General features: G+C 52.9%; 3 protein-coding genes across 5 annotated transcripts; 1 reads left to right on the forward strand and 2 right to left on the reverse strand.

The window, feature by feature from the left end:
- Positions 1-4164: 4164 nt before the first annotated feature.
- Positions 4165-9803, reverse strand: CDCA5 (cell division cycle associated 5). 2 transcript variants are annotated; one of them, XM_057725485.1, is made up of 6 exons: positions 9774-9803; positions 9352-9446; positions 9205-9270; positions 9089-9124; positions 5933-6370; positions 4165-5750 (listed from the first exon to the last, which is right to left on the reverse strand). In XM_057725485.1, exons 5-6 carry the CDS (start codon positions 6197-6199, stop codon positions 5670-5672), a joined length of 348 nt encoding a protein of 115 aa, XP_057581468.1. In that variant the 5' UTR covers positions 6200-6370; positions 9089-9124; positions 9205-9270; positions 9352-9446; positions 9774-9803; the 3' UTR covers positions 4165-5669. The 2 variants fall into 2 exon arrangements, with proteins under 2 accessions (XP_057581468.1, XP_057581467.1); XM_057725484.1 differs by having other exon boundaries at positions 9666-9791.
- Positions 9804-9922: 119 nt separating this feature from the next.
- On the forward strand, positions 9923-14365 carry ZFPL1 (zinc finger protein like 1). Of its 2 annotated transcripts, none has more exons than XM_057729946.1 (8): positions 9923-10053; positions 10414-10523; positions 10798-10909; positions 12117-12310; positions 12402-12474; positions 12549-12695; positions 12947-13070; positions 13572-14054. In XM_057729946.1, the coding sequence occupies exons 2-8, from the start codon at positions 10422-10424 to the stop codon at positions 13756-13758; spliced, it is 939 nt and encodes a 312-aa protein (XP_057585929.1). In that variant the 5' UTR covers positions 9923-10053; positions 10414-10421; the 3' UTR covers positions 13759-14054. The 2 variants fall into 2 exon arrangements, with proteins under 2 accessions (XP_057585929.1, XP_057585930.1); XM_057729947.1 differs by having other exon boundaries at positions 9941-10053; positions 10401-10523; positions 13572-14365.
- TMEM262 (transmembrane protein 262) lies at positions 14081-14690 on the reverse strand. The gene is made up of 3 exons (XM_057729948.1): positions 14470-14690; positions 14264-14363; positions 14081-14157 (listed from the first exon to the last, which is right to left on the reverse strand). The coding sequence occupies exons 1-3, from the start codon at positions 14641-14643 to the stop codon at positions 14081-14083; spliced, it is 351 nt and encodes a 116-aa protein (XP_057585931.1). The 5' UTR covers positions 14644-14690.
- Between the last annotated feature and the right edge of the window lie 2136 nt (positions 14691-16826).

A 16826-nucleotide genomic window follows, 5' to 3' on the forward strand; every position in this document is an offset into this window, starting at 1 on the left:
TATTATGTACTAAGCACTTTACTTGTAACATTTCCTTTCCCACCAAAACACCATGAGATGGGGACAGGTATCCCCCATTTTTCCAAAGTTCACTTTCGCCACTTGCTTTTACGAAAGACCTAACATTAGCATCTGTTTTTGCTAATCGAAAGAAATCTGAAGACAACTTTTATTTTTAGGAAAAAAGGTAGAAAAGCAAAAAAAAAGCATTCGGCATTGATTTGGGAGTAGCTGGTATAGAGACAGTGCGAACCCCGAGCAGCCAGAGGGGCCCCGCCAAGCTCCTCCACTGGGAATTGCACTTGGCATCTCAGTATCGTATCTGTGCTTCACCTTGATCTATTTTGTGCATCCGTTAGCAAGACGTTGTATCCTAAGGTAATTACTTCTTTGTTATACACCATTTCGGCTTATAAAAGGTTTCACAGGAATGCTCTTACTTTCAGATAGCGGGAGAAACTTGTACTATTATTGTTCCCATTTTACAGATAAGGAAACTGAGGCACAGAGAAATTAATTAACTTGCCTGGGGTCTCACACCTAGAAACTGGCAGCACCAGGACCCAAACCCTAGTGAACTCTGGATTGTGTGCACTTACCCATCATGCTGCCACTGCAGAGGGGACAAGCATGTAGGAAAGACTGAGCAGGGGTGACGCTTGAGCCAAAGCCGAACCTAATCAAGGCAGGACTCGCCAGGTGAGACAGGCTTGGGGAGAGCAGGTGAGGCAGACAGCAATTTGAGCAAAGGCTGGGAGGCGAGGACCTTGCAGCAGCTCAGGGTCTGCACTGGTTCTATGGGCCTTAGACTGGAGACACGGCCACCAGCCTCACCCTAGGGTCCTCATGAGCCCTGCTAAGCAGTCTGGAGCAGCAGGGCTCTGGGTTGCAAACAAGAGAATACAACATTGGTTAATTTGAGCAAAAAGGACTTTATTGGAAGGATACTAGGGAATCGCAGAACTCACAGGAAGAAAGGACTCGAAGGGCAGGAAGTGTGGGATGCTGGCTGCCAGGACCACGTGAGGACCCCGTCACAGGAGCCAACTATAGTGTTCCGCCATCTCCATACTGGACGGCAGAGGCCCAGGGCTGCTGCTGGACACGTGAGGCCACCATCTCACTGAATCCTCAATTATCCTTTCCTCTCTCCCTGGTCCTCGGTCCAGGTCCTCATGCAAAATCTGATTGGCTGAGCTCAGGTCGGATGCCCATGTCCTGGTTGCTGGGATCAGCAGGAGCAAGTGTCTGGCCTCGTCATGCTCATGGAGGGAAGTGGCATCTTGCAGTCGGCCCATTTGTAGAGGTTGAGATTCCAGGCAGCCAAAACCCGATAACCATCCATTACACGACTGCATGGATAATGGGAAGTCAGCAAAGGGTTTTTTTGGTTTTGTTTCTTAATTTATTGTGGCAAAGTACATAAGATAAAATTTATCATTTTTTTTTTCTTTTTTGGCACACGGGCTTAGTTGCTCCGTGGCATGTGGGATCTTCCTGGAGCTAGGATTGACCCCGTGATCTCTGCATTGGCAGGCGGATTTTTAACCACTGCGCCACCTAGGAAGCCCCTAAAATTTATCATTTTAAGCCTACAGTTCAGTGGCATTAAGCACACGCACACTGCTGTGCAACCATCATCCATCTCCAGAACTCCTTCAGCTTCCCAAACTGAAACCCTGTCCCCGTTAAACAAGAACTCCCTGTTCCTCCCTGCCCAGCCCTTGGCACCCACCATCCTACTTTCTGTCTTTATGAATTTGACTATTTTAGGTATCTCATATAAGTGGAGTCACACAATATTTGTCCTTTTGTGTCTCATTTCACTTAGCATGTTTTCCAGGCTCATCCATGTTGTAGCATGTGTCAGAATATCATTCCTTTTGAAGGCTGAATAGTATTCTATTGTACCTATATATTGCCTTTTGTTTATCCATTCATCCATTGATGGATATTTTTGTTATTTCCACCTTTTAGCAATTGTGAATAATGCTGCTGTGAACACGGGTGTACAAATATCTTAAGAAGCGAATTGTATCAAAGGTTTCTTTTTAAGTTAGTTAATTAATCAATTAATTGGCTGCATTGTGTCTTCGTTGCTGCACACAGGCTTTCTCTAGCTGCAGCGAGCAGGGGCTACTCTTCATTGCAGTGCGTGGGCTCCTCACTGCAGTGGCTTCTCTTGCTGTGGAGCACTGGCTCTAGGCGCATGGGCTTCAGTAGTTGTAGCACACAGGCTCAATAGTTGTGGCACACAGGCCTAGTTGCTCTGTGGCATGTGGCATCTTCCTGGACCAGGGCTTGAACCTGTGTCCCCTGCACTGGTAGGCGGATTCTTAACCACTGTGCCACCGAGGAAGTCCTCAAAGGGTTTTAAGCAGGGGAGAAACAGCCTCGTATTTTTGTCTCTAAGAAAACTCATTCTGGCCGTAGTGTGGACAGTTCAGAGGTGAGAGTAAAGGGAAGGAGACCCACTAGGAGGCCAGGGCAACTGTCCAGTGGCCACAGGGAGGGAGGGATGTTGAGGAGGTTGGGGATGATGGGATGGGGTAAAGGAGAGGGTAGAGCTGCAGACGACCCCCAGGTTCCTGGCTTGTGTGACCCGAGTCAGCGGGTGGTGTTGCTAACGTTAGGGGGAGCACAGGAAAAGGTCAGCTGGTGGATGAGCTGCGTTTGAGATGACTTCTGAGCTGAAACACAGTTTTGGAAGACAGTTCTAGATTCCGGCTTGAAGCTCCAGGAGAGAGGTACGGTTTGGAGATAGACTAGCAAGTCTTGAGCAAGGAGGTGGCCCAGAGAGAGCAAGCAGATTGGAAAGCGGGCCCAGGACTGGACCTGGGTATCCTGATATTTCAGGGGAATATACAGAGGGGCCAGTAGTGCAATGGCCCCAAGGTGTTCTCTGACCAGGCTACAGAGGCCCAAGTCTGTAGTAGTGGGCATTAGGGGGTCACTGGTTACTTCTGACCAAGCAGTAAATAGAGTGATGAGGGCACCAAGAGTAAATGAAATGGAAGCAGAGAGGAACTTCTGGACATTTTTTTCAAGGAGTTTAAACTTTGAAAGGCATAATAGTAGCTGCACACAGATGCTGGACAAGACTTCTTTTTGGTTACAATTAGGGTGGTTGGTTTTTGTTTGTTTGTTTTTTAGATATTTATTTTTTTATTTAATTTTTTGGGCTGCATCAGGTCTTAGTTGTAGCACACGGGAGCTTTCTTTGTGGTGTGCGGGCTCTTCATTGCGGCACGCACGCTCTCTAGTTTCTGCACGCAGGCTTAGTTGCCCTGTGGATGTGGACTCTTAGTTCCCCGACCAGGGATCGAATCCATGTCCCCTGCATTAGAAGGTGGATTCTTGACCACTGGACCACCAGGCAAGTCCCAGGGTAGTTGTTTTCAAACAATAAATGGACATAAGCCTATTTAAGACTTGTAGGAGAAAGAGGAACAAGGTCTCCGAGATGAGAGAATTGGACTAGAAGCCAAGATGTAAAGCTTGGCCTTGAAAAGAGGCTGTTCTCCTCTGGGTCAAGTAAGGAGGTAGCAGTGGGGAGGTTTAGGGAGAATTAAAGAATCTAAAGGCCTTGATTTGCTCTAAGGACTAGGAGGCAAGGACGAGTGCAGAGAGGATGAGGGGGAGGAGAGCAGCTGTGCCACCTGCATCAAGGTGCACTACGTCCCTGGGCCTCCTCCGGCCGAGTGGGATTAATTCCTGGGACTCGCACCTTAGACTAGCTCCCCTGCGGGTTCTGCACCCACTGATGCAGCACCCAGGTGGGGCCAGTAAGTGAGGAACTGGCTCCTTCACAGGAGTCTGTCGGGGGGTGGGGGGGCGGCAATAAGAGCTGGACTTGGGGTGGGGTGGAGGTTTGGTGCCCAGGCATTGAGTGAAACTCTTAGCAGCCTCACCCCAGACTGACTTCTCTCCTTTCAGGACAGGAGGGTATGGGGCTCACCTTCTCAGAGGAGTGGGTGAGTGGCTGGACAGAAAAAACAGACCTGGGGGTGGGGGTGGGAGTGATCTACCACAGGGCTACTGGAGGCCAGGCTGGCAGCCCGCATACAAAGGGACAACGCTGGTGACGCAGCCCAAAGAAAGCGTGGTTTCCCGGGCCCCACACCCTCAGCTCTGCCTTTGACCCAACAAAAGAAACAGTCTATGAACAGGCAGAAACTCTTTAATTGTTTTGTTTTTTATAAAAAGAAACCCCAGTTTTCCTTAAACTCCACTCTTAGTTTTTCAGGCACAGAGAAGTCTGCAGTCATGACACCAACTTAACATCACTGGCTACCCCCAAACTCTGCAGGGCTAAGACATTTCTCAGGAGTTGTCCTGCCAGTCAGCGACGACAAGACTCTTCAGGACTTCTAAGCCTTGCAAAGAGTTTAACTAGTACCCACCAGGCCTGTGCCATTTCAGGGACCCCAACAAAGCAAGCAGTCACCTTCCCTGACGTTCTCTGCTTCCCACCAGCCTCTCCACACTCCTCTTAGCCTCTACTTCCATGAATATGTAAACATCAAAAGGCACAATGGCCGGCTATGGCGGAAGCTGTGGTTGGGCCGCCTTTGAAAGCTCACCTTTTGTCAATATTGAGAAAAGAGAAACAGGGGCTAGGGGAGTGGGGATCCCCAGAGACAATGAGGTGACCGCCCCTCCCAATTCAACTCCTAACACCTATCTCAGGCAGTGTCCTCATGCGAGAAGCTGAAAGTTAAAACAGCTACCAACCCCGGCCCCTTTCTGGCATGTGAGAATAGCTTCCTAGAACTTTACAAAATGCTAATGTCCCCAGGACCTCAACCCCTAAGATTCTCTTCTAGAGCTGAGTAGACACTGTACACTTTGTTTTGTGAGAAACAGGTATGGGTGACAAGGGGGGGCGCCTCCTGCCATGGGCCCCTTCCTGGCCCTCTGCAGGCATCAGTCCAGATGCCCCGAGCCTCAAGCAGCCACTGCTCCACCAGCCTGCATTTAACCGAACATCTTAGCAGCAGCACACAGAACTATAAAACAGCTTCTATGCAGTAAATATTTACAGTTTGAGACCCAACCAAGGTCTCCCTCCCTCCTTCAAAACTTAAAGACTCTATAGGCTGAGTGTCCAGTGTCTTCCTCACAGATAGAACTGTCTACAACCCATGGGGACAGTCCTCCCGGCCCATCTACAGAATGTAAGAGAAAACCCAAGCCTCATTACCTAGATGGGCTCATGGCTGGAAACCAAGCCTCCAGAGAAGCAACTCAGTAGAGAAAGCCGGATGCTGGCCGTGGCCCTCGGCATCCACCTCTGGTGGGGCTGGTTCAGAGGAGCCATGTTTCCCCACAAGAGCAGAGGTGCTCTCTCTCACCCACAACCCCCAGCCCTTTAACCTCTTCTGGCTGGGCCAGTGATTCCTACTCCTTAGCCCGTGGCCCAACAGGAAACCAGCTGGGACACTCCGGGAGGTAGGGGAGACAGGATGGCAGATGACTGACTACAGACAGGACACGAGTGCAGGGCTGGGCCAGGTGGACCCCGTTCCTGAAGCTGAAACGGCTGCTGCCGCTGTACCAACCCTCAGAGGACAAGCCTCGTGGAGCAACAGCACATGCGCAGGTAACAAGACCAGGGGAGGGGATTATGTACAGCGGGAGAGTCTGGCCAGGGGCACCCCCACTTCATCTCATTCAACCAGGAGAGCAAACTGCTCAGCAGCTTCAAACTCCGCATTCATGGCCGCGGCCCACTCATCCAGCTCCGATTTCTGGGGGAAGAGAAACGAGGGGCAGGTGAGTAGGGAAGGGGGCACGCTGGCGGGAGCATCTCCACCCATACCTTGCAGGCGCTGTCTTCCCCCCCATGACGGCCAGGGCCAAGCCCCGGCCCTGCATGTGTCCCGGAGCCTGGCGTGCTGGCAGAGGAAGACGGCCTCTGCCCCTCACTCACCAAGATCTCTGGCACCTTCCTCTTCTTTCGTTTCTCCTTCACGACCGGGGGAGAGATTCCAGGGAGAGTTGTGTCTGGGGCCCAGGGTTTCGCAGGGACCCTGGGGACCTCAGTTAGCTTTGAACCCACCACAGGTGAGACTCCAGCCAATTCTTCTGCCGCCAGCAGCCCCTCGAAGCCAAAGCAGGACCGGCGGCCTGGGGTGGAGGTGGAGGCAGAGCCAACAGTCTCCAGGCGGCTGTAAGATCGCCTGACTTTCTTTGACATTTCCAAGTCTCTGGCGTCCAGGTCTCCTTCCTCGGAGTTGGACTCAGCATTCAGGGAACACAGCACAGGAGTGGGGGTGGGGGTGGTGGGGACGCTAGGTGTCTGGAAGAGGTCCTCCCTAGCAGGCTCCTTACTAGGAGGGGTGTTTTCTTTCTCCAAGAAAAAAGCGATCTGTACCAGGACAGAAGAGAGAACGCCTCCCTGTTACTTAGCTGTGATACTTACTCTGAGAAAGGCCCAAGGAGATTTAGCAGAAAGAAAGACCCACAGGACCAAAAATGGCCATCCAGTCCGTAAGTCCTATCGGTCATCTGCCAGGCACTGTTCTAGGCACTGGGAGTAGAGCAGAGAAGAAAACAAAGACCCCTGTCTCCGTAGAGCTTTCCCTCTAGTAGGGAAAATAGAGAATAGGGAGAGAGACGTCCCTGGTGGCCCAGTGATTAAGAATCCGCCTGTCAGTGCAGGGGACGCAGGTTCAATCCCTGGTCTGGGAAGATCCCACATGCCACAGAGCAACTAAGCCTGTGTGCCACAACTACTGAGCCTGTGCTCTAGAGCCCGAGAGCCATGACTACTGAAGCCCGCGTGCCTACAGCCCATGCACTGCAACAAGAGAAGCCACCGCACTGAGAAGCCTGCGCACTGCAACAAAGAGTAGCCGCCGCTCGCCATAACTAGAGAAAGGCCGCGCACAGCAATGAAGACCCAATGAAGCAAAAAAAAAAGAGAGAGAGCAAATAGGGAGAATCATGTCGTATGTTAAGCACTTTGGAAAAAAACAACAGGATACAGCATACTGAGGGTTAGTTGGAATTTTAAGTAAGTGTAGATCAATGTAGGCCTCATTGAGGCAGCATTTGAGCTGCAAGTTGAAGGAGGTGAGGGAGTAAGTCATCTGGAGGAGAAACGTTCTAGGCAGAGAGGAAAGAAGGTGCAGAAGTCCTGAGGTGAAAGCGTGCCAGTCAGGGTCAAAGACAAGAAGGCCAGCGTGGCTGAAGTGAGGGGGAGTGAGGTGGAACTGAAGATGGGGTTCAAGAGGTAATGCGGGTGTTATAGGGCATTTTGCAGGCCACTGTGAGGGGAGACCCACGGAGACCCTTGTTCTGAGACCCAGGGAGCCATGGCAAGGTTGTTAACAGGAAAGCACTTGATCTGACATGTGTATCAAGAGGTTTAGTGTACCAAGAGGTTTACGTACTGGCTTCTCATAATTCCAATCTCAGCTGAAATGCTGCTTCCTCAAGGAGGCCGTCCCTCACTGTGCAACAGAGATCAGCCCCTCCTCACCTCTGCTGATCCCCCTCTGTCACAATGACCTCTTTCCTGGACAGCAAGCATCACTACCTGATTTTGGCTGTTTACTGGTTGACTGGGACCCCAACTAAAATGTGTGTGTCGCATGTGGGCAAGGGGTCTTCAACTGTCTGATTGGCCTTGCCTATGCCCAGCACCTTCAGCAGAGCCCTGCATGGAGAAAGTATTCAATAAATAATCGCTGGATTAACTTTCACAAAACGTGACACTGAGCTTTCTGACAGCCAAGACAAGGCGAGAAACAAGACGAGCTGAGTGACCCTTGTGGTTTAATATCAAGAGAGACATTTCCTGGCTACAGGCTCTGGGGAATCTGCCCCATGAGTCTTAGTAAAAAGCATGCTGAACAAAATGGGGGTCACCTCGACCCCTTCTTCCTCAATCCCTACAGCCAAGCAGCCATCCAAGTCCTTGCACATTTTTTGTTCAATATCTCATGAATCTATCATTCAACCAACAAGAAAGAGTGGCCACCATAAGGGAGACAGAAGTCCTTGCCCTCAAGACCACAAACACGCAAACAGAATACTCTCGGCTATTCATAAGGCCTACGGAGAAATATATCAGGAAGGCTTCAGGGAGGAGGTGCCCTCTGCGCTGAGTCCTGTGTGATGGGGTGGTCGTGTGGTGAGCCAGGGGGAGTAGCAGCACTCTGCCTTCACCTTACTTCAGGCTCCCACCATCTCACCTCAGCATTCCTTTCATGCCCTGCTACCTGTTCTGGAGTCTCCAGAAGGCTTTCTCCAACCCATTCTCCATCCAGACTCAAGAGGGATCTTTCTAAAAACACCCAAGCCTGCCTCAGTCACTACTTTAAGACTCTCCAAAGCTGTCCACAAAACAAACGATGAAGTCCAAGTTCACTGTCATGCCTCATCAGGAGCTGCTCTGGCTTAGCGTGCTCCCTCCCCCCGACAAGGTCTGCTGTAGACACACCAAAGCTGCTGTTCCCCAAACCTCACACTTTTCCTTGTGAACTCCAGGCGTCTGCAGTCCACACTGCTTCCTTTGCCTGGGACACTCCTAACTTGTCTTCAAAGACTCAGTTTAAACCCTTCTATTAAACATTCCCTGAGTTACCTGGTCTGGGTTAGGTGCCTTTACTAGCACTTTATTGCAGTCCTCACCACACTATGTTATCACTTATTTGTCTTTCTCCCCACTTGTCTAGAAGCCTCGTGAGCTACTCAAAGGCAGTTAGTATTTCTCACTCATTAGATCTTCAGGTACAGATCTTCAGTTAATGAGACACCCTTAACAGTAACTTCTGCTAAAACAGTTAAGGACATTACACTATACTGAAAACAACAGATTAGGAAAAAGAAAGAGTAGTTACGACACAGCTCAACTTTTAAAGGAAAAGGGTAGCAAATACCAGGGCATCAATAGCTAAATGCAGCAAGTGTGCAGGAAGTCAGCGAGACTGGCAATACACGCAGGTGTCCAAAGGCAAATCGTTTCCAAATACAACAAAAACAGCTCCCTGGGCAGACGTGAGCAGCTATTATATCCCGCCCCAGCTCTAGAGTGTCTGTCCTGGATTCTCCTTAACCAAGAAAATGAAAATGAACTTACCCGGGGGCTCCTTCGAGGCGACTGAACAGACGGAATCTGTGGAGACAAAACTGGGTGATCACAGAGTCGGCTCCCAATCCTGGCTCCCCACCTACAACCCCTCTCTCAGCCCTCACCGCTACAGTAGGGGCCACGATCTTCTTCAAGACGATGGGCTTTCTGACTGGAGCCGCCTGGGGTTCCTGGAGATGAGGGGTGAACATGAGCTTCACATTAGCCCAGGGGCCTCGGGGGCAGGAGGAACGGAGGAACCCGGGGCTCACCTTAGGCCAGATTTCCGGGAGGATGCTTGGGAGATCAGAGCGTGATTTCCGCTGGGACCTCCGCAGAGGCTGAGTGGGAGTTGGGACGCTGGGCCCTGGAAAGAGAAAAATTTAGGAAGTAGGGGAGGACTCCAGACCTCAGAGTCTAGAGAACAGGTCTGAAGAGAGCGCAAGAAGGTTCCCAAACAGGCCCTTTAGGGGCGCCTTGCAGAGAGGGGGATGTGCCTCCTAGGGGGGTGGGGGGAGGGCTTTCCTCTTGGAACTGCGTCCCTCAAACGGCTCAGCCCCATCCCTCCCGCGCGCCCTCCGCTCACTGGAGCCCTCGGCGGCCCCTCCGGACCGGGTTCGCCGCTCGGACATGTCTAGCCTTGGCCTCTATCTCCGCTGCCGCAGCCGCAGCCGCCTCCGGGGCTCGCGCCTACCGGAAGGGCAAACGTTCGAATTACCCGCCTTGCCCGGGAGGAAGCGGAAGTGGCGTAAGGCGGGAAGGCCGCCAAGCTCCGGTCAACCCTTTTCCGCCCGCTTCCCCGTCTAGCGTCTGCGGGGGCGTGGCCAGTGGCGCGCTGGCGTCATCAGCGCGCGCCGCACCCGGAAGAGACGTGGCAGCGGAGGGATAATCGGAGCGTTCTGAGCTGGGGTGCCGAGGAAGAGCTCGGCGGAGTGCGCTCTGACCTTTCGCGCCTCGGACCGGCGCTTGCGCCGGTGGGGACGGGTTCCACAGCCGATTTAGTAACTCAGAGAGTGGGATCTGCGGGGATGGTGGGGGCGGGGCTTGGGGGTGGGGCTCTGGAGGGGCCACTGGGGGCGGGGCCGGTGGTACGGAGAGATTGATGGAGGGGCCATGGGTGGGATGAGGGAGGAATGTGGGGTCTCCGGAGGCGGGATTTATGCAGGGGGCGTGGCCCGGAATGAAGCGCGAAGGTGGGCAGGAGTTTGGGGTTGGGGCCGGTACGAGAGCTGTCTAGGCCAGTTAAGAGTGGAGAGTGGAAACAACTGGGCTGGTGAGTGTGCAGTGGCGGCCACCAGAACGTGGTTCCCTGCCCACTCAGACCCCTTCCTCAGGGTCGACTATGGGGCTTTGCAAGTGCCCCAAGAGGAAGGTGACCAACCTGTTCTGCTTCGAACACCGGGTCAACGTCTGCGAGCACTGCCTGGTAGCCAATCACGCCAAGGTGGGTGTTCAGGGGAGCGGCTGAGCAGGGCACTAGGTGGGCAGCTAGTATTGACTTCTTAGCTCCACAAGGGCAAGAACTTAGCTTGTTCACCGTTGTATCTCCAATCCTTAAGACAGAGTCTGGCACACAGTGTGTGCTCGATACATGTTAATTGATTGGTCAAACAGAAGGATGAATCTCGTCTGTGATGAGAGAAAAAGAGGCATCTGGGCCTTGGGGAGATGAGCTGTGGAGCCCTTGCTCCAGTTGTGACCTCCTTCTCCCACTTTAGTGCATCGTCCAGTCCTACCTGCAGTGGCTCCAAGATAGCGATTACAACCCCAATTGCCGTCTGTGCAACATACCCCTGGCCGCCCGGGAGACCACCCGCCTCGTCTGTTATGGTGAGGCCTGGGCACCTTGAGGGGGATCAGGATAGGCCCAGCGTGACTGGTTTCCAGGCGCTCCCCAGGCAGTAGGACAGTGAGACCCTCAAGCCCAGGAGGCTGGAGCCCCAGATTCTGGTCCAGCTAGGTTACCTACCTGCTGTGCCTGCTCAGGCAGGTCATTTTCCCTTTCGAGGCCTTAGTGTTTTGCCCTAAAAATTAAAGCTCCTAGTTTCTTCCCTGCCAATCTCTATGGTTGAGCAAGAGCTGGTCAGACTTGTGGGTGTGGTTGTGGCCGTGAGCAGTAGCTGGCCATACCAGCAGTGAGCTGAAAGCGTGGGGCTTTCAGACAGGATTCATTTCTAATGCCAAGATTAAACAGAGAGGAACTGAATTTTCCACAGTGACGTCAGCTAAAAGAAGTCAGCAGAGGCATGTGTCATGACCTTGGCCTGACTCTGGTGTGAAAGCCTTAGCTCCACTTTTTGAAGGAGCTAGTGTAAAAGAGTGTGCCCCATGTATGTGTTTCTTACTGTGAGTGTGTGTTTATGTGTGCGTGAGTTTAACATGCATAGCGTCTTTACATAAGCGTGAGTGTATTCATTAGTGCTATGGGTGAGTGAATGGGTAAATGTCGTATGTGAACTTGTGAGCACAGGTGTGTTGTGGGGTCACAGGAGAATTCCTGGCTGAGGGTGCTTGAGTGTTAGCACACGTGAGTGTATAGATGGGTGTGAGACTTAGTGGGACCGTAAGTGTGGATATGGGGGATGGCACTTGTGTTTGACTATGTGTGTATAAACGTGTGTATTTGTGCCTGTGGATGTGTACGTGCATCTGTTGTGTGCCTATGTGTATGCCTGGTAACCTTTTCTGAAACTGTTCTTGATGAGCTGTTAGCCCAGTGAGCTTGTGATGAGTACAGGTCCAGAGAGGACTCACGGAAAGGGTAGGTAGCATCTTCTTCCCACCCATCCCCACCCCCTGGTGGGCTGGGCAGCTTGGTTGCATCTGCCTTGACTTAGTCAGTTAGTGGTGGCCAGGAAGGCCAAAGTCTTAGGGAATACTGATGAAATGGACCTGGGGTGAGGATGGGAAGGCGAAGGCCCTGGGCTTACACTTACGTATGCATATATCTCTGCAGCAGGCTGGGGCTGTTGCTGGGCTAGGGGTCCTAAATGTCTTCTTCCTCTTGTCTCTCTTCCCCTATTTCACGGGCCGCAAGATCTCTTCCACTGGGCATGCCTCAATGAACGTGCTGCCCAGCTACCCCGAAACACAGCGCCTGCTGGCTACCAGTGCCCCAGCTGCAGTGGCCCCATCTTCCCGCCAGCCAACCTGGCCGGCCCCGTGGCCTCCGCGCTGAGAGAGAAGCTGGCCACGGTCAACTGGGCCCGGGCAGGACTGGGTCTTCCTCTGGTGAGAGTCTGTCTCCCCGGGGTCCCACCTGGGCCAGATGGGAGGGTGGGGACAGCACTGGGCACTGGGTGACATTGGTTCTTCCCTCCAGATTGACGAGGTGGTGAGCCCAGAGCCCGAGCCCCTCAACACTTCCGACTTCTCCGACTGGTCCAGCTTTAATGGTGAGTGATGGTTCCAGCCTGCTGTTGGGGCCCTTGCCTCCCTGCTCTGCTGACGGCTCTCTTCCTGCCCACAGCCAGTGGTAGCCTGGAACAAGAGGAGAGAGCCAGCGCTTCTGCTGCCCCAGCCTTCTACAGCCAAGTTCCCCGGCCCCCCGCTTCCCCGAGCCAACCTGAGCAGCACACGGTGATCCACATGGGCAGTCCCGAGCCTTTGACTCACGGTGAGCTGGGGAGTTGTCCAGGCCAGAGGACGATAGACCAGCAGTGGGGCGGTTTGCGTGGAGGGAGCTCAGGGGTCCAGACCCCCACCCGCCGGGACCCTTCCTCACTCCGTCACAGATATTACCTCCCCACAATTCTGAGATGCTCTGTCAGGCTGAGAAGGGGTGGGATCTCCAGCCCTCCCCTCTCCCCAACCCGCTGTGGGCCAGTTTTCCTGAGCCTGTGGGTGCCGGTGGCTCTGCCCCTGCAGCCTCAGCCCCGAGGAAAGTGTACGGCACGCGGGATGATGACCGGGCGCCAGGCCTCCACGGGGATTGCGACGACGACAAGTACCGCCGCCGGCCTGCCCTGGGCTGGCTGGCCCAGCTGCTCAGGTACACGGGGCCAGGTGGGGCAGGATGCCAGGAAGGGCGAAGAGGGGAAGTAAGAGCCAGAGGCCGTGGCAGGACGATTTTATGACAAAAGGGGCTTGTTCTGGGTAATGATGGGACCTGGTGTTGGGGTCTGCACGGAGGCCTGGGCTTGGGTCTGCCGCTCTCCAGCTCTTTCCTCGTCTGCCACGTGTGAGGTTTAGACTCGAGCTTTTTGAGGCTCCTTCCTGCTCGGACACCCACCCCGGTCTTTGTGACTCTCCTTATGCCTGACCTGTTCCGGTTTCCAGAGCACAGTTACTGCCTCAGCTGTTCTGAGCTGCACAGTCACCCTGGTAGTGGGCAGGCACAGGGATGAGCACCCTCCGGCACCCTTGAGGAAACCAGGCTCGGGGATGGTGGTGCTGGGGCCAGAAGATGAGCATCGTGGCTGGGGCTCTTCTCCCAGCCACAGGGGCCTCCAGGGGGTGGAGGCCTGACCTGACTTTCCCCTCATCCCCTCAGGAGCCGGGCTGGGTCTCGTAAGCGGCCGCTGACCCTGCTCCAGCGGGCGGGGCTGCTGCTGCTGTTGGGGCTGCTGGGCTTCCTGGCCCTCCTTGTCCTCATGTCTCGCCTGGGCCGGGCTGCGGCTGACAGCGATCCCAACCTGGACCCACTCATGAACCCTCACATCCGTGTGGGTCCCTCCTGAGCCCTTGCTTATGGCTGGGCCAGCCTAGGACCTGGGGCCCTGAGGGGGCGTAGGGGAGGAGGTCTGGGGGCCCTTCTCCGCTCCTCTCCCTCATGCCTGAGACACTAAGATTCCAGGCCCAAAGCCAAGTCCACCCGAGTGGCTGCAGGCGAGGCCTGGGGTCCCTGCAGGCCAAGCATTTGTCTTGACCTGCTCCTCCTAGGTCTCCAGCTTCCCCCCTCCCTCCCCGCAAAGGAGCTGATAGGTGGAAATAAATGCTAGACTTTATTAAAACACCCGAAGCAGCCTTTTCCTTCCCCCTTCTCAGCCCAGGCCCCAGGCCTCAGTGGTTCTCTTCCCGGTACTGGATGGCCAGAAACTCCAGGGACAGGCGGTTGAAGAACATAGCTCCATTGAGCGCTGAGCAGAGGAGAGAGCCCCCATCAGCCTTCTCTGCCCCCTCCTTGCATCTCAGGGTTCCAAAGCTTCCCGCCTTCCCCCGGAGTACCCCCCACCCCTTGCTCACTCAGGACGGTCAGGGAAAAGCATCGAAGGAACTTGTCACGTGTCATCTCAGCGTAGAGCGATCCCATGGCAGCCCAGCAGATGCTGATCACCTGGGAGAACTGCAGGCCCCATCCCGTGGGAGAGTAGCCCCCTGACCCAGCAGTGGGGTTTCCATCGGCCCCTGGGCCTCCCCCGACCAGCCCTGGAGCCCCCGCCCTGGCCCACCATCAGGACAACTGTGTAGCGGAAGCTCATGCGGTCATAGTGGTGGGTGACGCAGAAGTTGTGCACGTCGCTGGCGAAGACGGTCAGGTGGATTATGAAGAGCATCAGTGCAGCCACAGTGAGAATCATGCCTTGTGGGAAGAAGAGCACGGCCACGCGGTCCCGCCACCGCATCCTGGCGGCAGCACAGACTCAAGGCAGGCAGTAGAGCTTGAGCCAGCGGACCCCTCTGGTCCTAGAGCGCGCAGTCTGGAATAGCCGTAGGATTCTAGAATCAGGAGGACACTATAGAGAACAAGATTCTAGAACACAGGCTGGTTCCAGCCAATACAGGAGTGTTTCATGGGTAGCCAGGGCAGCTCTTAGTTGTGGAGGGGTGCTGGGCAAAAGGTACAGAGCAGCGGGGCCCTATCGTGTTGAGGAAGGGACAGCGTTCCTCACCATCCCAGCCCACACACTTTGTGCTGTGGTGCGAATCTTCTCACTAAGCCCTCAACAGTTCCACGCAGGAGGGAGTGGGCACATTCTGCAGCTGAAGTACTGGGGCTCAGAAAAGTAAAGGGGCATGTAGGTCCACAGCAAGTCTTAGGCGGTTGAGAGGTCAGCTGTCATCTCTCCTAATAAAATCTCTCCAGTGTAACTGGAGAGGGTAACCAGGTGAGGGCAGGCCTGGGCTGGATCACAAGCTCCAAGTATTTGTTCTAACCCCTAATGGGGGGGAAGTAAAGGAAGGGCAACAGACTCTCCACAGCTGTCCCAGGACCTTCCCACGCCCTCTGCAGGCGGGGCCTGGAGAGCAACTGGCTTTTCCCTCTTCTTCCGAGATGTTCTTCCAACACAGGAAGCTGACCAGCTCTCCCCTCTGCCACCTTCCCGCATTAGCATTTTCACACCCATCGCCTCTACCATTCCAAGAGTCCCATGAGAAAGCTGGGACTGGTGGCACAAGTTCTATTTTACACACAAGCTTGGGGCATAGAGAGGGATTGTCAGCTCAAGTTTTCACAGCCAGAGTGAGGGAATCAGTACTGAGACTAAGATCCAATTCTATCCGACGCTGTGGGATGGGCAGGGACGGTTAGAAGACGAGAAAAAAAACATTTGCTCTGTACATGTGAGAGGTGAGAACTCGAGGACTGTCAATAAAATAATTCAGAAAACTGGCTGGAAATGGTGTGGAGGGACATGCAAGCTCCCAGGAACTAAAGTAGAAGAAAAATTGATGTTGAACTTAGCCAGCACCATTGCCTCCTGCCTGACTGCCCCAGAAGTCAGGTTCCAGGTCAGGGCAAGACCTGAAGTCTCCTGCCTCAGAGCAGTAAGATTAGAGCCTGACCCCACCATCCATTATTGCTGCCCAGTGTCAGTAATCACAGGAGACCTCAGACCCCCATCGTAACATGCTGAAGGGGTGATGCCCGATGTCCAGCTGTGTTCACATTGCTGAAACAATTGTTTGTACTTTAATTCTCCTTTGAATGCAAATGAACTTTTTTACAGTAGGGCTCCTACCTCAATGCCAATTTAAACAATTATCCAAGTAGTATATGAATATGTAACAGCCTCCCTCCTCCACCCCCACCCCTACAGAGGTAACCCCTTCAGCAATTTGGTGAGTGGGCATCTTTTGGGTCCCTTCTTGATGTAACTTCATACCCCTACATGCATCATTTAAAAAGCAAAATCACACCATATGTATTGTCAAAGTATAATTTTCAAGAAGTTAAAAACATATCTAAATAAAGAATAAACATGTGACTAAGATGTATGAACTCATCAGTGAAGGGGTTCCACCTTAGTAAGGCAGTAATGCATCTTGAGGAGCTGGATGTTGATAGGCATTTAAAGATGAGTGTTAGAACATGATCACCAGATTAGATACAAAATTGGTTGATGTCCTACAGGGCAATAAAAACTAAATTGTGAGGTTATTCTTTCCACTGGATATAAATGTTTTGCATCTCTCCAGGAAAATATCTAAATAGCTGAATCAAACAAATGTACACTCCTGTGGATAATTAAATAATCCTTGGGTAGGCTTGTGAAACAATGCCCCAGTATAATACTGGAAGGTCATGCTACACTCTGCCTTTATTCCAAATTGTGGATAATTTTTCTTAACAGTATTCTGCATTTTTTTTAAAGTTAACAGATTTCTTGGAGTAGATCTAAATCTTTATACTCTTTTGTTCATCTTTCTTGAGATTATAGCTTCATAAGCTGAAATCATATATTTTTTATATAGCTTCCGAGTATCTGATAGATTCAGGGGTCAGCAAACGTTTTCTGTGAAAGACAAGATAGTAAATGTTTTAGGTTTTGCCAGCCATACATCTCTGTTGCAACGACTCAATTCT

Source organism: Hippopotamus amphibius, chromosome 3 (assembly GCF_030028045.1).
Source record: "Hippopotamus amphibius kiboko isolate mHipAmp2 chromosome 3, mHipAmp2.hap2, whole genome shotgun sequence".
Lineage (NCBI taxonomy): Eukaryota > Metazoa > Chordata > Mammalia > Artiodactyla > Hippopotamidae > Hippopotamus > Hippopotamus amphibius.